This window comes from Sipha flava, unplaced genomic scaffold (assembly GCF_003268045.1).
Source record: "Sipha flava isolate LNK unplaced genomic scaffold, YSA_version1 64_pilon_pilon, whole genome shotgun sequence".
NCBI classification, from domain to species: Eukaryota; Metazoa; Arthropoda; class Insecta; order Hemiptera; family Aphididae; genus Sipha; species Sipha flava.
The window spans coordinates 62,565-88,593 of NW_020273604.1; the positions used below are offsets into that span (position 1 = coordinate 62,565).

A 26,029-nucleotide genomic window follows, 5' to 3' on the forward strand; every position below is an offset into this window, starting at 1 on the left:
TTTAAGTATTAGAAGGTATACATAATTAAAGAATTTAAAATACTGTTAATATACGCTACCTAACCTATATACAAAATTTAGTGATGTTTGATTGAATACAAAATAAATAAGTATATATTAGTTATTATATATACTATAAACTACGATACGATATTTACAAAATACAGCATTCTGGCGAAATAATAAATAAAAATAAAAAAGAATACAAGTTCATTTTTTAGACGGTCTAGTATAACTTGTTGAACACTTGTTACGGCCGTGTGCACTCCAACTCCTGTATTAAAAAAAAAAGTAAAAACAAAAATAAAAACATACACACGCACTACAAGGGTTAGTGGAAAAATATGTATATTATCTCGGTCAATGACTTTGAAAAGGATGTTAAACTATTAATGATAATATACGGTCGTCTCTGTATATCTCAGAGATACGCACCAAACACATAAAATAAACCATTAGTTTCACTATATGTATAAACAATATTATTAATACGTTCAGAACCAAACATCGAACAACTACACGTAATAACTCTACGTACTATTTTAGGCATAATGGATGAAATTAAATAGTTTTTCGGTCGAGTGCTTTGTTGCATTTCAAAATCTTGATGCAAACATACTTAAAAGTAAAAATATTAACCAATGCGGAATTCGTAACCCGTTAATCTATTATAAAATGCACTACACGTTTATTATTTATAAACGTAATTTTAAAATATTTATCCAAAAATATTAAGTGCACGATCAATAAATTATATTTAATTTAATTATCAATAAAATTAAATAAAGTACCTACTCGAATGCCACATATAAATAATTTTGAATGTTGACATCGGGTAAAGGCACCCATTGCCCTCCGTTAAACGCGGCTATGAGACTAAATTATTTTATTGACGTGTGTACCATAATTTTTTTGTTTTTCGGTGCGAACGATAAGAAGTTTTTCTTAATATATTTTTATTCAAATATGCATATTAAAAGTCTCGTAAAAAAAAAATTCACACATGCACACGCACAAATAATGCATTTGAATACAAAGTATATTCATATGTTTAACAGGCGAATGGAAATAATGGAAAATATTAATGTATTTTACCACAATCGAGTAAAACACATGTTTTCCTTAATTCTCAATTTCTTAAACCGGTAAATACACCGATGTACCGTTAGCGCACTAGGCGTGAAGTATCAGACAGCATTAAAAAGTTCACGGAATAGTGACCCTTTCGCGATGACCGCGCGTTGCGGATGAGAAATAATTTGAACATGCTGACGGCAAAGTTGGAAAAATAGTAATAGTATTTTATTTTTAATACTAGTTTTTATTTTGGCGGCTACAGATAAAAATGTTTGAGTTCTTCAAGATCTACAATATTAGACTTACATTTTATGTAGTGTTGTTAATTTTCTTGTTATCGTGTTGTTCTATAATATTTAAGATTTTATCTTCGACTTTTGACTCATAGCAGGGGTCGAAATAATACGGCGAGATCACCTTGTTAATTTACGAGTATGTATCAAAGTCGTCAGGAAGTTAGATTCATAGTAAGTTTATTGTTTTAAATAATAATATTAAATGCCTCATGTTTGAGGAGTTGCATAAAACAATTAAAATGAAAATAAACAATTATTTGTAACAATATATTACAAGTAGCAACAATAGTAAAAAAATATACAATAATATGTGGTACATTATTCTAATTAATGGTTTGTTTACGTATTTTATATATCGAATTAACACATATATTTATTGCACTGAAATGTACCATTCCCTTTTTTAATAACATTAGTTTCTTCAATCGGTGAAAATTTCAATTTCTTGGTAATAATATTTTTTAATTACTATATAACAAATAACGATTTCGTTGGAAAATAAAAGAATCATCTTTTTAATATTGTTTGTGTTAATTTCCCATTAGATATAGCAATTAAAGAAAAATATTTGAAGCACTCTTTACAATTTTTTCGCTTTACTCAGCATCTATAAACAATGTGTTTAGTAAGAATAATAATTATAATTTATTATTATACTCATATGTATAAGTATGTTTATATCCACTATACATACATTTATAAAATTAAGTTTGGCTTAATTTTAACGATTTTTTTCTTCCTATTTTTATTTTTAAAGTAATTCCTGAAAACTGGTTCTTTAATCTTTATACTATAAAGTAGATCGTGTAATAAACTATACTAACTTACATCAATATAATGATTAGGTAGATTGTAGATAATATATACGGTCGGATTTAAAAATAAATTATTTTTCATATTATACCGCATGGTACTTAAACTTTTAAAAATGATTTAGATGTAAACGCCTAAAAAAAATGTAATTGCCTGGGAACTTAATACCGTTTTACGGTTTTGAGGTAAACATAATATTATATATTATTTCTGAACGATGAAACAAGAGATTACATTTTTTTTAGGTTTCAAAACTCTACTTTCGAACTTTAGCGTTGAAATAGTGGTAATTTATTTACATGTGGGATTAGCAAAAAAAGTTAAATCTGTGATAATATAGATTATCAAATGACAGAACCGTTTTTTGATTTAACATAACATAAACTATGAGCAGAAGGAAATGAGAAATCACTATGACTCTGTACAGTAATATTTTTACACAACAGTCTATAAAATGTCGTCGATTTAATTTGATAGAAGTGAGTTTAAAAAAACCCAAAAGAAGGTAACCACTAATAAATTGCATTTTATTGAACAGTTAAGAAAAATGATAATATAATAACTATTTTTTATTATATTTTTTTGACCAGATTTTTTTTTTACTCTATGTGGGGATTTTAGCCACATGTTATTTCGTACGACTACATTGAAAAATTCATAATACACATAAGAAGAAAATGTAGTATTTATTTGAACCCAACAAGCAATTATTTGGAGACCTTTAGTTACAATCAGCATTTGCAGTGCAGCACTCGCATAGGAAAAATAATTTTTCAGAAAGTTGCGGGGAGGTCATAAAAATAGTTTTAATGAAATGAAAATTGAACAAGAAAAAAAACCAATAAATATACGATTTTATGAGGTTAATGTTGTATCAAAAAATAAGAATCAGCTGCAGTTATATAATAAGCGATAAGGGAAACGTGTGACAAGTAAATGCGAATTATACCATTGATTTAATAATAATAATAATAATAATAATAATGATTACTTAAGTATATTTTAAAATGCGTTTACAAAAAATGTCGACTGGACTCACGCAGTAATAGAAAATACAAAGACAAAACCATAATACACGTTGAATCAATCGATTTCTACGAAATTAATTGTATACTTTATGCCTTTCTCCGCGATCCGAAAAAACATGTACAGGATACATACGAATGATGTTATTGTAATAGAAAAAACGTAGTAAACTGGTGCAAAACGAAACGGGTTCTTTGCGTTCGCGGTCGCCCAATGGTAATTGCGTTTTGATTGCCACGCGGAGTAGATTTTTATTTTTCAATTTACCGGCCATAACGGCTATTGTAATATTATTTGCACTATAAATACGTTTGGCGCATGTGGGCAGTGGTCAATGCGTTTCGTTACAATACGGAGTTTCGTGGTAGTTTCGAAATGGTGGCAGCGGAAAACGCTTTCTACAAAAATACGAAAAGCATATTTTGTATAAGGTCTCGAGCGGATTTCTTTGAAAAAATGACAAATCATATTGAACACAATAATAAGACGTGTCGTTGTGTTTTCTCACATAATGTGTACTTATTTTAATATTAATTTCTGTAATGTACTGCACACGTAAGCGGATTCACGGGGATTGTTGGGTGTGCCCCGGTACCTTCCGAATTGTTTTAAATGGAGCCTTACACTTTAAATAAACGAATTAGGGACCCTCAATTATATCAACTGGTGTTACTCAAACCAAATATTATTTGGTGAACAATTATGTCTCTTAATAGAAAAAATAAAACAAAATATTTTAAATTTTCGAGCAAAAACTTATAATAATAATATTATAGCTACAATTGACTACAATAGCATAAATCATAAACAATTGGAGCTATCCAAGAAAAATATACGAGGTTCAAAGGAATCGTATTCATTGGGACTAATATACCACGATATCGAATAAAAAATTAAAGTTATGTTTACCGAATTATTTACGTATTGTAATTGATCGAATGTAACAACACGTTTTGTTAAGATAAGGCCTATAAGTATTGTAGGCACCCTCTGAAATACAGGTCTGCGCACACGTACGAGTATTCTTGTAAAGCAAGCGATTGCCGTCGTCGGATGCGACACACTACGTGCAACGATGACGTGTGAACGAAAAACGTCTGGTCACTGCGCGTCCCGTTTTACGAATTACTTCGGACGTGCGTGGGCGGGTGAAGGTACGTGGTACCCATTACGTTTTCTTCGTCGGTCCCGCGGCACGCTAACGTGACAGACGGACAAGGACGTTCGAAAGTGTGTGCCTGTACGCGTATCGTATTCCGACCGTGGGAAACGCGTGTAGACGCCGACGGATCGACGTGTCTCTTGATCGAGTGTCGAACGACGACGAACGGGGTGACAAAAGTTTTTGACGGAATATCGCGGACGCGTATTTTTTAAGAGAGACGCTCGGCGGGATCTGAGGACACTACAGGAGCGACGGCTGAACGCAAAACGAACGACGGAACGGAACGGGGTTTGCACGCGTATGCATTTAATGTCGTGTTTTGAAGGTAGGGGGGGTGCTCAATAGTGGTGTGAGCTAGTCGGATTTATGAGGGGAAGGGAAGGCAAATAAAAACGTTTTAAATACCAGCCTGTGAAAAAAAAATGCCGCGCTCGCATAATATACAATTGCGTCGTTCAAGTGCATTGATAATCGGTACGTTTGGTAAATCGACCATCGGTTATCGATCGATTGCACGCTCGTCTATCAAATTAAAGGGGGGGGGGAATCGTCCCTAGATTTGCACCTTTGGCGCTAAAATTACGTTTATCACGGTACCAGGTGTAGTGAACGATATGTATTATTTTCATAGCGAATTGTTCGGGAAGTGCTAATTTTAGTACTAGGTGGTGCCACTAACCCATAACCTTAGATGGTGCGCGTACGACGTGCAGCGCACGGGTGATGTGATGTGGACTTACACGATGCGGGACTGAATGCGTGTGTTGTTCAATCGTCGCCGCCGCCGTAGTACGCCTTCACGATTTTGTGGTACTGCGGTACGGCTGCTGCGTTCTTGCTGCTGACCACGTAGAACCCGTTCGGCTTGCCATTGTTGACGAACGACTTTTTCACCGGCTTGCCAGCGGCCCTGGGCTTGTAGTAGAACGTGCGCCGCGGTACGATTTTCGAACCGGCCGCGGACGGCGAGTCGAAGTCACTTGGCTGCTTGTACTGGTGGTGATGCATGTCGTTGGAGTTCTTGAACCGGCCGCCCTGCAGCGCGTGTTTGATGGTCGGCAAGTTCCAGTGATACACCTTGGCGGGCTTGCCGTTGGACACGAAGCCCACCGGCACGGTGTTTAGGCTCTTGTACGGCGTCTGCTGGTTCTGATGGTGCTGCAGCTTCTGGTGCATGGAGCCGTCGTCGTAGAAGTGAGCATGCGGCGGTAGCTTGACCACGAACATCTGCGAGTCCAAGGGGCCTTTGCCGTCCGCACCGCCCGCCGCGTACTTGCTCCTCGACTGGCTGGCCAACCGCTTCCGGTGATGGTTCGCGCCACCGTTACCGTTACCCACCCTGTCACCGTTCGTCCGCACCCTTTTCATGCCCAGTCGGTTCAGCAGCTTGGCATTGTGCTGCTTCGCGGACGACTGCTGCTTGGCCGACTTTACCTGCACCCCCGCGGCCGCCGGTTCCGTCGCAGCCGCCGACAGCTCGTCTTCTGCGGTCACCACGTGCCTGACTGGGAACCGTTTCCCGTCGTGGTCGTTCGCTTTCGCCTCGTCGCCGCCACCGTTGACGATGTCGTTACCGCTGTAGTGCCCGTCCGCGGACACCACATTGGTGCTCTCCTCCTTGTGCTTCTTCGCCGCCGACGCCGGGACGACGCTCAGAGCTGTCACCAGAGCTGCGGTAACCCACATCAGTAAAGCAGTTTTGAGCATCTTGCTTGGGCGTACTTCTGGAAAAAAAAAAAAGTGTCCCGAACACATTATTGACGTACACTCGCGCGAACAATCGGAAAATATTCGCATCCAAAGTGAGTGTAGAATTTATAAATTCTACACGCAGTGCTCGGGAATGTGCTTGTTTCATAGGAACACGAGTATTCAATGATAATATTCGCAAAATCGTAACCTATTCCTATGATAATAGGACACGAACACGTAGTTTTTTTTTGTGTGTAAAAACTAACAACCACAGTTTAATTTTTCTTATTCGATCACAGAAAATTATTATATTATTTATTTAAGTACACATCGTTTTAGGTTGAATTTTTGGGTTCTTAATTAAAAATGGTTTTCAACTAGATATATTGTGAGATTAATTCAAATCAGATTTCAAAATTCTTTTAGTCCTCAATATGTATTATTCCTTTATAATCCTCAAAACGATATATTAGTTCTTGGTTTCGTCGCGTTGTTATCATTGTTATATTATTATTTGCACTTGTCTGGAACGATAGAGAAACAAAACGTTTTCCGTATTCACCGCGATCGTTCCATGCGATTTCAACGTGCATCTCCATCTAAAAAGATTTCGTCAAGATACCGTCGTACACAACGATGGTGAACGTACGTTTTACTCACACTTTATGGTACATTATTATATTACTATCACGCCCTACTAGCCTACTCTGTACAACTGATACAATTGAACGTACAATTCGCGATCAATTCGTCTCAGCGGTCCGCAGTTGGTAATAATAGATTAGGTTTATATTATGAAATGAATACTCGTATAATGGGTCTATACATCGATATATTATTGTCAGTGCAGTGTGTGACTTTTCGTATTAATTTTTCCTCCCTTCACACTGTTCATTCGACATTATGTTTGAAATTCAATTTCTCCAAAAAAAAACGTTTGAGTTTTCAACTCGGCCACACGTGATACGATGTTATAACGAAACACGTTGACACAAAAAACCGTAAATGATAATTATGAAATTTAAATTACGTCTTAATAGTTCAATTCTCTGCACGGTATGTACCGCGGGTGAAGCTTGAAATCAGTGTAAAACGGAACATTTCTTTGGTGTCAAGCGGGTTATTGGTACGATAACAACGCATAATATTTTCGAGGTTTACCAGAACGCTGTACTTGAATTTCGTTGAACCTGTAGGCTGTTGTAAACATGTGCATTATAGTACTAAATATACCTATTGCAGTGCTGCGTTACGTCCAGAAAATGAGTGAATAAATGTTTTCATAATGATCGTCGAAGTGTCGGACACAGTTCCTAATTTACGGGTAATACGTACACAATACACACACACATACACACAATAAGTGTGTTGTTTCTCGTGATGAAATAAATATGGCCCGGTGAATATCTAACGCGGTCGTAAGTCAATGTCTATGCGATGATAAAAGCAAATCGTCTACCAATTGTTACGTAAAGTGCATAATTTCCACTGCAGTTTAGTAAACAAATTGTTGTTTATAACGTGTATTTCGTTCTAGAAAAAAAATAATTAAGATTATTGACGATGAAACGTTTTAATGAACGTTCATGGCAAATGTATACGTGACACTGTGATAATATTGTTAAATATAAAAGTCCGATAGTTGCAGATATGTTATAAAGTAATATTGTGAATAAGTAAATGCGAAATAATACTATAATATTTTTGCATCTAACATATTTTATTACACTTCATAAAATTAATTTGTAAAAATGTTAATTTAGATGCCTCTTTAATACAAAATAGTGTTTTTTAATCATATGGTAAATGGAAAAAAAAATATTTTACTTCGTGGAAATAAATTTACATTAAACTTAACAATTTTATGACTAATAAAAGTAAGCGATTTCTAAGAACATCCACTCTATAGTTATGGCTAAAACAATGTTATATATTTTATAACTTTAAGCTTTTAATCTATTAAATTAAAAAAAAAATATTAAGATATTTAAGGATAATTAACTGTTATTTTAATTAAAATTAAATAACGCTAAGAATAAGATGATTATTGCAATACTACAGTAGGTATAGGCATATACAAGGATTAATAATTTAATGACTTATAGATAAAAAGAAAATAGTACGTTTTTAAATAAATTATTTTAGTTCTTAGAAAAAAAAATAAAAACTGTTCACTTTACCATAATTATGAGATGATCGAGCAATGTAAAACAATTTTATGATTGTTAAAATATAATAAAATTAGTTTCTGTAAGGTTTCAGGCAATAAACTATAAAATTCCTTAATTAATGTACCGTTAATCGTTATAGTTTAAGTATCACAATGTGTACACCCGTGTTCATAATAATTAATATTATTATTCTTATACTCTAAGTACATCCTACGTACATATTTTATGTTATATTTATACTTTTCAAACGTCATACGTTAATGTAATTCTTACTAAACAGTTAAAGGGAAATACTAAATGAAGACTCATTCATCGCGTACCTACTCGTATATTCTACGTGATTCTCGTATAATATTAATACGCTGTACTGCTATTTACATGTATTATGCAGACTGTCAGGTCATTCAACAATTTTGACTGATTAAAAAATCAACCATATTTAGATACATAATAGTGATAGTCAGGCATTATTATTCGATAATGAATCATGATATCGTTAAATTTGTGAACTCTGCTCTTAAATAACGTTCTTCGGCTTACCAGTACCGTTCACGACCAGTAATTTATATAATCGCTTTGTAATACAAAAATAACAACAACAACATATTGGTCGTCGTGAAGGACTACTGTTAACGGGGAAAAAATGAAGGCCCCTGGGCGTTGTAACGAGCCTTCGACTATTATGTACAATTAGGTCAGATATTATAGATTTATTTAATATATTTTATGAGGTTTTTTTTCTGTATCAATATTCGTATATAATTTTAATAAAATGTTTAAAACGTATAGTTGTAAAAACCGGTCTTGCACGGATCGGTCGACCACCCAACTCCCACGACAAGTAATTCGTTATTTCTCCATCCTTCTTCTTCTTATTATTATTATTTGATTTAAAACACTGCAGTGTCACGCCTACGTGTTTATGGTCGTAGAACATGTTTTAATGAGGTACAGAGAATACAGTTTAAGTATTATTATTTTTACTTATATACTCCATGTGTAAATGTGCCTTGTCACCCGGCAAAAAAAAATTATAATAAAGACATTACACTTGTATTTTTAACACAACTTCGTGTTTAAAAACTAAGAATGAACACCACAGCGCCTTATTTAAAACGACGAGATGTTCTGTACGCGATAATAATAATAATAATGTACTATAGTGAATTGAGATATGAATAAAATAAAATAGTAAATAAAAATAAATTAATAAAAAAAAAATAAAAAATAAAACAACACGTATTATTCCCATACATGTAGAAAAAATTTGTCCGCGTACCTCTGAGCAGTTGCGCAATTTCAGTTTTTGAGTGGGAGGAGACAAAAGTTTTGACCGATCCATAATATAACTAAAAAAAAAAAAAACCGCTCGCTAACAGTTACATCACAATACATTAATAAAATACTGTATTAGCAAGATGTTTGTTTAAATAATTTGAAAAGTTTATTTCTAGCAGGCTTGCAGCCCATATCCGGCCCAACAGTGGCCAGCTAATGGAAGAGGGGGGAAATGACCCCCCCCCCCCCCCAAATGACGCCACTGTCTCTCAGTAGACGCTGATGATCAAAATAATTTCGCGCATTGCACTAGATCGACACATTACGATAGTCTATTAATTTAATATAAAATATTCTTACATCTTAACATTGTGTAACCGTGTCGAACTCATCACTCGGCTACAAGAATACGTAGAACAAGAGAAGACACCAAAATCTACCGTCGACGCAAACAAAAATGGAATCGGTATACAATGTCGAATAGTATTTCACCGAACGCGGTGTATCTTTGCGAAATAATACACGTGCGATCACTGACCGATTGGCACGAAACCATCAATTAATTAGCGTCTGTTAAACGCCCCGCGATAAGTATCGGTTTGCGCCCAGCCCAGGAATCATCTTACCAGCACAGCACTTACGCGTTACGTGAACGCCGTTTGCACTTAATATTTAAATAGCATTACGCACGCGCGCGTACGTAACATATCACACGCAACCGCGGACGGTGAACGCATAACGTATTATTGTGACGAGATATAATGCATGTACCGGAGCCACCGCTGCCGCCGTCGTAGTGGCGCCACGAACGCGCGCGTTTTAATCGGATTATAATTATTCCGGTCGTTTGGAGGGTCGTGTATAAGTAAGAGGGTGCCTATAAATAGGATGACGACATTCGATCTGGACGGGTTCGTCGGATTCTTCGTTGAGGCCGAGTGGGATGTTGGAACGATAATTTCGATATTTTTTATCGTCTGCGGAAACGGACTGCGCAAGGATAATCAAGACCTGTTTAACGTGCACACAACGGGTCATGGATGCAGTCTCTTTTCGAGATTCGGGCGAACGCGTTGTACGTTTACAGTGAACGTATTGCAATAAGACGTGAGTCACGCAAACGGTAGTTAGTATCGGTGCCGATCGCACTCGTGTTCAGTGCAGGGGTGGATCGATGCGGTCGACTGCTTTTAGGGGTGTCGATAACCAGTACCGTAGCAACCGAACAAAAAATAACAATATACATTTTAAATATGTCATTTATATATAGATAAAGATATTATTTGATACTTAATCGACTTATTAAAACTATTAACAATAATTTATCGAGTTTTTCTTGAGTTTCTATTTCAATAAGTTAATTAGAAAACAAAATAAAATTGTAAAATGGCAATGAATCCATTAGTTTTCAATTGATTATTTTTTCTTTTACTTGTCTCGTTGGTTTATTTATGGACCTAAAGCTATTCAAATGTATAATTATATTCTTATAGATTTTTTTTTTAGAACAATTTTTTAATTTAAACAATTATTTGGTTAAAATATACATACAATTATATTAATTTTCCAAATTTAGGTAAAATTTAAAAATGTTTTTTTAATTAAAATTTATAAACAACGTTATATTATATTTAAAAACGAAATAACTAATGTGTAATAACTATTGCAACTAGAAAATATAATTATTAAGAATTAAACACTAATGTCGGTTATACAGTGTAAGCACTTTCGGGTATAAAATTTATATAATCTGATTATTGTTCGAAAAAATTAATGAACTGAGCTCGATTTATTTATTTATTTTTTTTTTATTTATGAAACATATATGTAAATTTACAATTAGCTTCATCAACTATATATAAAGCTAACATAATATAACATAATATATAAATATAAGTGTTACAATAATTCTAAGGATAAGGTATAGGAAAAGAAGATGGAAAAAAGTGATTGACAACTGTGGTTAATAGAAGTAATAAGAGGTTAATTATGTCTTTGAAATTCTCGAGAAATTTGGAGATTTGGCTCTCAGGCGAAGCTGTTAAGGGTGAAGTGTTGGCAGTAACATTGCAATATGAACGTGTTTGTTTCTGGTTGGAACTGGAGGTGATTTGGTTTATAGACGGAATGGTGTGATTAACCACCGGATGACAATAAGTTTTGAGTGATGGAGATTTTCTGCGGTTTTCACTAAGTTTTTTGTAATGTACACTGTACATTCTTTGTATGAGGCTGTGTGCGGTCCCGAACATAGGGCACACTTGGCGGGTTCTGATGGTGATTTGGTACAATCTGAAGTTTAATGGTTTTTTTCCACATTTGATGCAATGTGGGGGTTAGTGGCAAAAGTTACTAGTGTGATAATAAGCTTGACAATCATGGCATTGTGAAGCGGAGTTTTTTCCTGGGCAGCTCATTTTGATTCTGGTGTGAAGAAGCAAATCTAATTTGAGAATATCACTGTTATTATGTGCAACTTTTAGATCAATTCGAAAAAGAGGCAAAGGTCTTTTAGTGATACGATGTAGAATATTAGCAGGGGCGCAATTTTAATGAAAAAATTGGGGGTGCTGAAGCCCTTCTATCTTTTTTATGTTCCTTAATGGTTATAGACACCCGAAAATCGTATAATTCAACAGATACTAAAATATTTGGTAAATATATGAATATTTCTAAATTTAAATTATTCACTTTGATTTTATATTTTTATTATGCGTATAACGAATTACCTGTCTGTAAACACAAATGTTTAATGACATAATCACTTTTTTAGTTTCTGACTGAAGCGAAGGGTATTATGGTTTTATAATAATGTTTGTATTTTATTTGTTAAACACTTTTTCGGATAGAAATACTGGTTCAAAAGTTTTTTTAGGACCTTTTTTTTAAATTTTAAATTGGCATGCGTTGGTACTTTAGATAGGTCATCTTTTTAAATCTTAATAGTTTTTCTAGACGTGAAGAAAATGAGAGAAATGGTAAAAATACGCTGTAAATAAGACTTTCACATTTCAAATTTTAGTTATTTAGTCATAATTCCAAAAGTAATGTGGCTAGAAACTTGAAAATTTTACCCTACAGCAAAGATATTTTTTTTTCGTATTTGGAAATATTTTCGTATTGTATAAAAATGTATATATTTATATAAAAAAAAACTTAAAAACTATTATGTTTTTCTATACATAATGAGTAATGAGTATTTAAATGTAAACTAACATAAACACATTTGGGGGTGCTAATTTTGAAAATGGGGGTGATAAGCATACCCAAGCCTCCCCCCCAAATTGCGCCTATGAATATTAGAGACCCGAATAATTTCGTGGCCAATTTCAAATAAGCTGGCTTGTATGTCTTCCATAGCAGTGGACGGTTGAAGGTGCCTAATAAATACAGCATATGGTTTCAAACTATTAGGCAGATTTGTATGGAAATTTATCTGGTTATTAGTGATAAGATAATTATAAACTATATTATAATTACTAATACTGTCGGTGCGGATAATCAGGTACTTTGGGGTATTTTTTAAATTAATACCCGAAGGAATGACAAGGAGTGTCGAGTAAGGATTTCTTGAGCATGTAAAATTCGTAGCCACCGCTTGAATTGAAGGGAGGTGCAAAAAAAAAGTTTGTTTTACTTGGAGTGATTTCCACGTGATCGGGTAAAGCATTGCACTGGACTTTGGAAGGTGTTACGATAACGGAAAGGTTAAATACCTCCTGATCGAAAGTGTTGTCCTCGGAGAGTGAAGCATAGCGATTTGGTGTGATGAATACTTTACTTTGGTTGCCGCTAGATTTTGTGGGTGAAGATGATGACGAAGAAGATAAATTGCGTTTCGCATTATTCCGAGACATGTTTTGATTAATAATATTAGATAAGACTTATTAGCTTGCAAAAGATAACGGACCAACGAAAACGACGTCTGTTCATGTAGGACGATGAACGTAAACTGAACGCGATTTGTTGAAAACTCGATTTCAACAATTTATTAATTGATTCATTTTTGGATATACGGTGCAGATAACATCGTGCGTATTGTGTTTCAACAGTATGATTAATTGTTAAATCTATGAAATAGTTCTTCTCTATTTTATAACACATACATTTACTAATTATAGTTTAAGTTTATATTATTAAAAATATTAAAATATATAAAAGACTATTTTTTTTTTTATATAATGTAGCAATAAATATGTACTTAATAAACTCACAACTTCACATACTGACGCTATAAAAGCAACAAACGAATTTTTCTATTCTACCGAAACAGCGTCGGATGTGGTCCTTTGCAAACATGTAACCGATTTATCGACGTACAATTTTCGTTCATTTTGGTTAGTTTCATTTATTTCTTATGTATATTTTGTGTGTATATTTTATATAATTATTTATTTTTTATTTTTACATCTACTATATTACGTTTAAGTTTTGGTGCAGTATTGTAAACTGTTGTAGATAATAGGCACAAAAGTAATGTATTCTTTCATATATATATATATTTGTCTTTTGCACAACCGGTCAAAACGATCTGGACATGCCTATGACATCCAATATGTGATACAGTTAGAATCGCGATCGAAGCGTATCACTAGGAATTATAGTTCGGCTGGCGGTTGTTCATGTTCGACGTATGAAAAACGTGTAATAATGTACATGCACGCGGTAGAAAGCGCGTATAAACGAAATAGCGAGGATATCTAAAATAATTTAATACTCGTGATTAAAACAGGCGTTTTCATTAGTATTGTCCGTGAAAAGAAAACGACAATCGTGTAGGTAATATTAAACAGTGTCGGAGAAGAAATATAGAACCAGTGAGAAAAAAATCTCGATTGCCGTGTACACGACTCTGTATACATATTATTGTATACACGTGAATATAAAACGATAATAATTATACAATACAATTTAAATTGATGTGTATAATATGTGTAAATATCATTATGGCGCGGATACGTGTATATGTTTTACTGTAGTTGCGTTCTGCAGTGTTTAGCGAACGCTGGTTGCCGACAATGATATTGGAGAAAAATGGTAACATTCGTAAATAAGATGACCGTATATAATCTCCGAAGCCGAGGGGTTTCACTTTTAATGAGAAGAACGAAAGTCATAACGGTCGTCTCACGTGCAATTTGGGCCGTCGAAGAAATTTGTAACAACGTAATTTGTCAGTTGGATGCGAATGATATATATTATTACTATCCGAACGCGGACATAGCACTTAAAATACTACTTTCTACAGGCGCCCGAGAAAAATGCACTGCTCAAACGAGATCTATATGGATGCTTATTATTACTGTGTTCCGACGAAAGTGTGGTGTATATAAAATATACATGATTAATATTTTATTTATAGTACCTGAATGTAATATTGTATCCGTGCACCGTGGTTTTTTTTTTATTTTCTTACGCAGGTGTCTATACCGGATATCCTAACAAAGGCCACCATTACGCAGTCTCCTAAAATATTAAGGCTCCTACAATAAAATTTCTCAAGTATCGTTAAATCAAAAAAAAAAAAAAATGTTTTTGGTCTTCTAGAAACTTGTCTATTTAATTATGTTAGTTTTATTTATACGATGTAGCGAGTACCACTAAATATCACTCAATATCCGCTTTAGACCATACGTTCTATCGTCAAATAGCTACGAATACCATAGTATTTACTGCCCACCGAAGAATTTTTTTTTATTTTTTATAAGACATTTGTTGATTTGATTACGTCTTAGTATGGGCTTTTAGTACGTACTTACATCTGATATTAATCCTGATTCACGCATGCTTTCATTATAATCTCGTACATTATAATAGAAAACTTTGGCAGGTACAACCGACAATAAACTTTTACGAGACAATCGTCATTATATTACCTAATGTATGGAACATATATGGATGGACATTTTTTGCAGACGTTTTTCAAAAAGATAATACGTTTGCATACTTTATGGTTTTTTTTAAATTTTTTCTAGTGGAATATATTTTATTTCAAATGAAAACAAACAGCGTAGAATTACAGTAAATCGTCTATGTAGTATACACGAATTTTAACACGTTTCGAAATAGCTGTGTGAAAACATGCGAAAACTGACAGTAACACTGGTAGTATTTACAATCTGGTACATTAATCGTGAGTTGATACCATTAACATATAAATTTATCATAAATTAATAATATTATAATGACGGCTTATAAATATGTATATAACGAAGATTGTTTTTAGAACACATCGCGAGGTTTCATCTGATTTGTATTCACTCCGAGCTTTCTCGTATATAAGAACACGCTGATTAATTGTATCGGTAGAATACATTTTTTAAATTACTTCCGTCTGATACGTGTATTATATTATTTTATGTAGTACACGTCAATATATTTAATCAATAATAACAGATTTATAATTTACATTCCAACCGTTTACAATCATTATCTTAGTGTCGCAGGAGTAATGAAAACGTTATTCCGGCCACATTGACCGAATCCCGCTAGATTAGCTAACTCCCAAGATTTATGATTTTGATTTCAAATCTTTTTTTTACTGAACATTTTCAATTATAAAATAAACACACGATCATAAAACGCAACACCCATAATGAACATAATACTATACGTTGGTGTCTTATGCCTCTCGGTTTCCAAATAACGTTTTTTTTACATATTTTACATGTGATTTTTTTTTTTAAGTACACTCCGTTACCTTCGGATAGATTATTGATTCATTATACGACGTAACGAGATAAAATCAACAACGTCACCTGCAACAAATCTACCACGGTTCGATGAAGTCACGAAAACATACCTATAATTTTCGTCCAACACAATTATTAAAATTACACACTATATTATTATGAAATACGTAATCAAGATTAACGTGAGTTTTTGTGGATTATTAACGGATAAAATTTAAAACAAAAATAAAAATAATAAATCAGATCGGACAAAATCAAAATTATATATTGTTGCTGTCGAAAATGCACGCTAAATGATAATAATTGTACGGTTCATGTTGATTATATACGTATAATTTAATGATGCATAATATTTTAAAACGTTATGAACTAATGACACAGTACGTACACGATTTGTTACCCATCACCATATTAAATCGTGGGTGTGTAATGTATGTGTGTGTGTGTGTGTGTGTGTGTGTGTGTGTGTGTGTGTGTGTGTTTGTGTATGTATTATGTACATTTGATATAATCATTAAATAGATGCATCACGCGTTGGGTAATGACTGCGATTACAGATGGCAAGGTTAAGCCGAGGAAATCGCGAGATCTAAATGGTGAATTTTGTGGACTTTAAATTTTCAAGACGCGTAGAAACTAGAATCCGATGACCGATCACGAATGCCTCTTACCTTCTTTATAGTGTTATGTAGTACAATAGAAGTATGTGATGCGTGCGTTTCGTCCGTCAACGGTTATCGATCGTGAATCATGTCAAATCCCGGAAAATAATAATAAAAACTCGTTCTGATCTAAAGCACGCGGCAGCAGATATTTATTACGTACGCGGACAAACGCCGTTTGTTGTCCCTACACCACCTTCGACGTGCTTAATGTAATATATTATACTTCTCGCGCGATTATTTCACATAAATATATATATATATAACATACCTAGGTACCTTTACACGTACCATGTTACCGGTATAGATATAAATATGTATATACCTAAGTACGTAAGTACATTCATACCGCACGTAACCGCACGCGTCCGACACAGTACGGTCGCTCTGGATCGTGGCGGCAGTCTTTGTCATCCGCACACTATAATCCGAACTGCTCGATTTGTCTTCAACGTATGAATTGATTAGCCGCGACCGCCGTACGACAACGTTTTATATATTATGGTGCAGCACAGCGAGCGCGTTACCGTTATCGTTCACAAGCGTTCATTACACATGTATGGATACCGATACGAAGATGGATTCCGTACGCACGCATTGGCCTTGTAAGGGGAAACCCGATGTTTAGTGGCGGTGCGTCTGCCTCGTGCACGCAGGTAAATATATCTACTACATGTGTTAGAACTTGTACCGTATCGTCCGTATTGCGTGCGATTCAAGTACTTAGAACAATATAAAAATATAATAAAAATAATAGGATCACGGCGACAGTACACGCGCGCGCGCCCCTTGTTTGGTCACGTCGAGTAATCCGTCAACGTTGCGTATATAATACCTGCTTGTAGGTACGTGGTATATATTTATAAATACCTACGACCGCGGCGCGCGTTGGATAAATTATACGCGGGTAGTCGTCGCACCGGACTTTTTTGTTGTCATATTATTATCATTCGGAGACGATTCGAAACAGCTCGCGATCGTCACGCGCCTTCGTCTGCCATTTCCCGATTCGCCCGCAACGGTGAATACATTATTGCTCGCGCACGAACATGCCAAGTCGTTGGACGTACGTATACGAAGCGCGTAAAGCTGCCACGAGTTGAATGTATCCGTACGACTGCGGCGGTAAGCGGTTGGTATAATGACGATGATGGCGATACACGTATTCAATGATAATACGCGAACGTCGCGCGATTGTCGCGAATATTCGTGATGGTTACGGCGGCGCGCGCGATACGGTACGCGGCCTACCTACCTCAGAAAAATTATTTCACGAGGCAAACGCGTGGAGGGAAAGGTAAGAAACAACGAGTGAGCGCGAGCGAAATAACTTCGACGCGCTGCGATCACAATGCGTGTTAGGTCGGCATTGCGCGAGAAAATTACGAGCAATTACATTATTATTGTGGTTATTATTATTATTATTACTAACTACTATTACTAATACTATTATCTGCTTTTGTTATTAAATCGCGGATTGCATCGCCGCCGATTGTTGTATTCGTATGAGTACGTCGAGAACCCGCTATGGAAATTCGAAATGTCGGTACGTCGTAATATGAGTATTGTACGAAGAACTCGTCGCCGAATCAATTGTATTATTTACCCAATGGACGACGAACGCGGTATAATATTAATGAACTACTGTCATTGTCATTCGACGACGATCCGGCGGTCGGACGCGAAATCCACGGAGAAAGACGGCAGTGCGTCACGTCCTATGTTTGTCGCCGGAAACGCACCATCCGCCGCCATATTACAATATACGTTTTTATCGTTGTATACTAATTGAGTCCCTATACCGGAAAAAAAAAAATATATTCATTAAGCCCCGAGTATAAACGGGACATATATTAATGGAACCAGGGTTAGGACTCTAATATTATAGTAATTGAGTCCGATGACTATTTTGAGTAAGATATAAAATCAACCTCCAGAGTCCAGACATCGAAAATTATGCTGCACAGCATTGAAATATATATTATTGTCACACTTATGCCTTATTAATGAGGGCCTTATTTATGTACATGTTCATTGGCGAGGACCACCAATATTTGTGAATCCATTCATTTAAAATCAATGGTATGTTTTATTCAGCTCATCCAAACGTTTACCAGATTATAAAAATTTTATTAAATGTACAATTCCAAACCTATATAAAAATTATAAGTTTTCATATTATTAATACAAGAAAGAATACAGAAGAAAAAAAAGTCGAAGATCAATTTCAGCTGTTGAAATCAAACACAGTACCTAGATTTGAATATACACAATCTTACCCCATACATTTTTACCAATATAAAAAATGTTATTCTATCATTACATATATTTATTTAATTATACACAAATTATCGATATTATATTATATTCCTAAATTATTGGGTTATAAAGTATTAAAAAAAGAAAAACATTTTATCCATACCTTTGTTTTGTTTTTTTTTTTTTTTTGTTACAGACAATCCTAAATCTGTAAAAATGGGAAAGAAAATGTTTTTTTTTTTTAATTTGACGGGACTCGGTATTAATACATAGACTCAATTATTAATTAATTAATTCAATTTTAATTTTAATTAGTATTATACCTAAAATTGTACGGGACTCAATTCGTCATAAAAGGTTGTATTGGGACTCAGTTCGTACGCAGCCATTTGTATTTATTATTCGGACGTACTATAACATTGATACCATAAATACAAGATTCGCCATCGAGTGTATTGAGTGATATATTATAGAAAGCGACAATTTCCGCGAAAAATATTTGTATTCATTCTTGTAACACCGGCTTGATTATATGGAAATAATGATTATGGTACTCGGTCCCCCTTTTATTTATTGTTTAACGTTGAAATTCGTAAAACTAATTCAATAACTCGGAGGATGTTTTAAATGTGTAATAACTCTAAAACAAATAAAAGAAGACAATTTAATATGAAGATGAATTGTAAATATTTATTTTTTATACTTTTATTTAGTAGTTATTTTAGCTTAAATCCTTGAACTAAACCAATTACATTTTTTTTTTATAAACATTCGTTTAATGATCAAGTATTGATTTACTTCCCCATGGAATTAACTTATATCACTGTTTTTTTTTTAATTGTATTCAATATCGCAAAGAAGAAAGCATTCAATTAAAAATTTAAATTTTAAAGGAGATTGAAAATGTTTGAAAACTATAAGTATTTTTATAGAATTATAGCTAAAGAAAGTAGCAGAATTACATTATTCTATAAAGAAGTGGTCTGTATTTTTTAAGTACAATTTTTTTTTCTCAAAGCTATATTTATTTTTATCTTCCATTATAAAATATACATTACACACAATCGACTTAGCAGTTTTGTAATTTTTAACAATCGAATAAATTCATTTAGAGATCACATCACCTCTTGTTGACAAAAACGATGTCAAACATATTTTAAAATACTTATATAAAATGTGCTTATACATCGTTTGTATTGTTTTTAATATTTATTTTTTATATTTTAAACTATAAATTACTTAAAATTCTCTAATATTAAATTATTGTAACTAAATAGACACTTGATGGTTCACTCTTAAGAATTTGATTAAAATTATACTTGTCCTTTCTTATTCTGTCTTACACAAATATGACATAAATACATTTGAACATGTAATTATAATTAGAAAACTTGTTAAAAACAAACATAAATTATTTCAAAATAAAGTTTTCACTAATTTATGGGCTTATAATTTGGCTCTAAAAACAAATTTAAGAAAATATAAAAAGTATTGAATAAATACTAGTTTATAATTAAATGTTATTTTCAATTTAAACATACAAAATTCTTGTGTTAAACAGTAAAAAATCCATTTAAATGATGATTCAATATGTTACAAATTGTTTGTCATTTCAGCATTTATAATATTTTTTGATGAAAAAAAACCATTGATTAATTCTTATGTATGTTATAATATTATTTTTGACATGTTAAATTAGCGAATAACCATTCAAAGTGGAACGGATATTATAGGCATATATGTCAACAATTTATTTAGTCTATGAAAAAGTACTTTTAATCTGGGACATGGCACAGGAGTTTGTAATTTAAAAATAAAACATATTTGTCTCCTCGGGCTATAGAATTAAATAATAATTACATCGTATACCTAGTACAGTGTTATCATCCTGCGTCACCAGGATTTCCGTCGCAGCACAATCGACCTGGAATAGGTGTTTAAACCAGTTCTTTGAAATTTCTTATAGTAAATCTAGATACACATTTTGTATTACACCAGCATTAAACATGAGCATGCGGGGGATAATATATATATTTATTTTTATTTTCGCTACGTAAAAAGCTAAATTAAATTTATAAAAGAATCTGGTGGGACACAAAAATTAGTCATTAAGAAAGATGTTTTTTAATTTAAAAAATTATGATGGATAATTTCTCATCAAAAAGAAAGTTTTAAAAATGATGACATTGAAATTTTGAAGATATCTTAAGTCGAAGAAAACTTGAAAATAAATTATATGTATAAAAACATAATATATTAAAGTGCATGTTTTATTATAAATAAATATCGTAGTACGTGGAAATAATGGACGTAGTGGTTATTTAACTGCAAATTCCATATTTGTAAAAATAATACCCAAAGTAATTCAACGTGTAATATCCTCGTAACATAAAAAAAAATGTATTGTGCTTAAAAATAAGATTATTTTTATTATTTCTAAGTTATCGTTACAAGAACAATAGAAACGAAATAAGTTTAAAATTGAAATTAGAATTTTAAAAAAAAATGAAATTAGTAATGATCAATGATCATTTTATTTGCGTAATGTAACTCCTATACTTAAAATGTTTTTCATAAATATAAATTTTTTAAAAATCGGTTTTCGTGTTTAAAATGTTTAATATTTTATTATTTATTATATATTTTAAATTAAAAACAAAAATATCAATTCTCTGACATTGAACAACGAATAAAACATTGAACTATATCTTCATATAAGTGCTAATATATGATTTATGTTGAATTTTTTTTTAATTAGTATAAATATTTAAAATATGTATTTAATTTAATTTTACTTACATATAACTATAATATACTATATTATAACAATAATAATACACTTTATTACAATAAAGACAAAAAAAGTTTAAATTTTTCTTAAATAAAACTTATTTTTGAGGTAGGATAATAATTTTTGTAAATTGTAAAATATCAATTATACTTTAAACTGATTTTTTATTGTAATCCATAATATTTTTAATAATAAAAAAACAAATTGTAATGGAATTTCTTCTGTTGTACCAATCAGAGGAATATTTCTATATTATTATATTATTAGTGGTTCTGTTGAATGGCTAAAAATTAAATTCGTATGTAGATTATTGAAGCATATTTATATTAACAAAAGCAAGATAAAATAAATTTTCTATATTTAAAATAAATATATGAATTTGAAAGTATATGAAACCTTTTTGATAATTATTTTTGCATGAAAACATAAAATATTATTATTAATTGAAATAATTATTTTATTACCAAGAAAATATAAAGTTTCTTATAATAACTTATTTAATTTCTTATAATAATTTCATAAGTAGTATATAATTTTGTCTTAATAGTTTGTTTTTTTAATTAGAAATTTTCTTATATCTTGCGTAAATGAATTAACTAACAAATATCTTGAAATACATTTATAGTATAGCATAAGAAATAATAATCTTTATGACAATTGATCAAAAATCAAAATAAAATTTACAGGCGTACCGCGTCAGACGACGTTCGACCATGATCTTGGAACATTACCTATTTCATTCATAAATATTTTGTTTAAATTATTATTTAAAATACATAATGTATTCTATTATGTATACTTTTTTAAAATATTGTATCGGCTCATTTGAATTATATATTAGGTATAAATTATTAATTTTTGCAATAACAATAGTATTTTTATTTTTTTTAAATATTTAACAATATTTTATTACTCACGAACCATGACTCATATAATCTATACGTCAATTGATTGATTATATAATTAATATAAAAATATTTATAAAATCTTACATCATGACCACAAACGTATTTGGTTTATAGAACTAACAAACTTTAAAATATACTGGCAAATACATTTATGTATTAAATATGTGTTAATTATATAATAAAAAACCAGCTAAAAATCCAAAATATTAGTAAGCACAAAAACATATTTATTGACATTTTAAAAGTTAAAATATTAGTTTGTAGGAGAAAAAGATCTAAACAATTCAAGTCGTAACTTGTGATTTACTGATACTCGTAACTTTACTATTAATACTAATTGTTATTTTATACAGATCATAATAATATTATAATAATATAACTTGGTTTGCATATGTATAAATGTAAAATTTGGGCTGTATAAATTTTATAATGTTTGATGGATTGAATTATAATTTTTTGCCGATAAAGTGGTCCGTATTAAAATTCCGAATGACAATTATTAATCGAGCACGTGTTGAACATTTTAAATGCTTAGATGCGTTTTAAACTGGTTAACCCAAACACTGTCACCCGTTGACCCAATAAAGCTGGTAACGAAAATAAAAAAAAACAAAAATACATCATATAGGAATTCATCATTGCGTGTTTCTAAAATATTCCATTATAGGAATGAGCATTCGAAGAAAAAATACTATTTTCCCCCAAGCACTACATGTGCCATAAAAATTTTTCTCAACGACAATCGACACATGCAGCAGAAAGTTTAACCATGGTCACGTATACAAGAAAGGAAATATTATTACTTATTCATAGGTTAGAAAAATGTAATAATAATGATGATGTAATGCCTAGTGTACTTCCGATACATTCAAATGTATAGATTTAAGGCGACACGACGGCGGCGACCGACGTATATTATTTGTAGAGGTCATGTGGAAAACGTACGTTTAACCCAAACACAATGACCTCGGGCCGTTTTATTTAAATTATATATTTTTTTTTCGCATAAGACCGATATTTTTCCCATCATCATAATAATATTAAGTTGTGCATATATTTTTTCATCATTTAATGAATACGTTAATTTCGTGTTTCTTTTTAATTACGGAAATAATTTCGATATTAACGTGTATACTTTGAAATTATCAGCCATAAATTCTGCGCACTGGCGTTACCTACGAGGATGTTAAAATATGATGTATTAATATCTAAATATTTTCAATATTAACTCATTCTTTGAACAATAGAAAATGAATCACGTTTATATTATTTTCTTCTCTCGCATTTATGACAGTATGTACTTATGTGTATGTATTGTTAAATCTTTCACTATATATTTATATATATATATATATATTTATAATATGACGTATATACATGTAGTACCTGTATATACCTATACCCAACAACTGTATTATTATATTATGCGTATGCGGACAGTAAAATACAAACCATACGTATATTATCGTAGTCAAGTCCTTGAAATATGCGCTCTGATGTTTATGTTTCTCCGGACACAAGAGCATTGCAATGCATAAGGGTTTCGCGCAGATATTTTTATTTATTTTCTATTCACTTTCCTGCCGTATTGATCATAAAAAGTCATCAAAACTATGTTTCAAATACACAGATAGATGCATGTAGCTTTACTTTTACGGGTTCAGAGGGTTGAAACTTTATGTACATGGTACATCTTTCGAAAAATTTCAACCCTTAGATTAGTTTTAATAATTTATTCAATACTACGACCAGTTATTGGCTAACCATAAAAAAATTATTATATTCTATTTTTTAATTTGATTTAATTAATTCATAGTTTTAATTATATTTTGCTTATTTCCTATAATTCTAAAAAAATTCTTGAACTCTTATTGTGTACCACAATAGTTATTTCATTCACTTTTCAAAAAAATAGAAAGCGATTAGTAATAATATTAACGTGATTAAGATAAATTCTAACTGAAATTAAGCTGTTATTTTTTCAATTAAAACAAATTCGCATTGATTACACTACTAATTCATGACTCTGTAGAGTAAGTACAAGTAATATAGAAACATTTTATTCAAATAAATGCGCGACGACGAATTTTTGGTAGGAATACAATAAATGTGTAACTGATATTTTTATTAAAAAAAAAAAAAAATGAAGATTCACAAAAAAAATATTCCGAATCTAATGCCATTTCTGGTAATAGTATCTACCTTTAAATGTATAATACAACACGTTATTTGCTTGTTATAAGTTTATTTTTTTATTTTTTCATATGAATACATGTCTTGAATTTTTTTTATACAATGTTTTCTAACCGAAAAATTCTAACAATAATAATGTAATGATGCCATCCTTTTTTAAATAAAAACTAATTATCAAAACCGTTTTTCCTTATTATAAATATATTTCTACAAATTCTATTGTAAAAATGATTGAAACTCATAATAAATTCTTTTAGTGTTTAGTAAATTAATTTAAAAAAATATTTAAATAAAATTATTTACTTTTAATATGTAGTTATGTGAATAAATATGGTTTATAAAAACTATATGTTATTAATGAATATTTTGATTTAATTAAATAATAATTATGTAAGTGTTAATAAAATATATTCAATTAAGTTCGCATAAAAAATTTTAAAAATAATTTAAAACTATTGTAAATTGTAAGATTATAAAACTATTGGACAGCAAATACTGTTAATTTATACGTTCCTATACGTTAATTTATAATATTTCAACCAATTTAAAATCATGCATAAATGGTAAACATAAGTTCTATTTTGAATTTAATTAATTATTATAAAATCTATAGAATTTTTTTTATTTGACATGGAATTACATTAACAATTTATAAATAATAAAAATATAACCAACAACTATATCGCTTATTTACCTACATACAATGAAAATAATCCATGATAAAATTCATACTGTTCGAGGAATAATTTTCAATATGTTTTAATAAAAGAATATTTTATAGTAAGTATACTAATATGTTAGTTAAAAATAATTAAAATACTAACCTTGTTATATGCACGAATAAACACTATAGATGTACAGTGTATTGAAATGCAATTGGATGATCGTTGACAATACGAGTATTTAACGTATTGTATTCGAAGGTAATATCGTAAAAAAAAATCTACCAAGACTTCACCATGCCAAACTTCACAAAGTGGAAGCCGAAGATCAACTGACTAAGGTT

At 31.7% G+C, this 26,029-nt stretch overlaps 1 protein-coding gene across 2 annotated transcripts; it reads right to left on the reverse strand.

Annotated features, from left to right (window-relative positions):
• Window positions 1–139: 139 nt before the first annotated feature.
• Window positions 140–26,029, reverse strand: LOC112691565. Of its 2 annotated transcripts, none has more exons than XR_003149316.1 (3): window positions 25,848–26,029; window positions 5,057–6,101; window positions 140–274 (listed from the first exon to the last, which is right to left on the reverse strand). XR_003149316.1 is itself a non-coding variant. In XM_025565857.1 (3 exons), the coding sequence occupies exon 2, from the start codon at window positions 6,082–6,084 to the stop codon at window positions 5,146–5,148; it is 939 nt and encodes a 312-aa protein (XP_025421642.1). In that variant the 5' UTR covers window positions 6,085–6,101; window positions 25,848–26,029; the 3' UTR covers window positions 140–274; window positions 5,118–5,145. The 2 variants fall into 2 exon arrangements, 1 of the variants encoding a protein (XP_025421642.1); XM_025565857.1 differs by having other exon boundaries at window positions 5,118–6,101.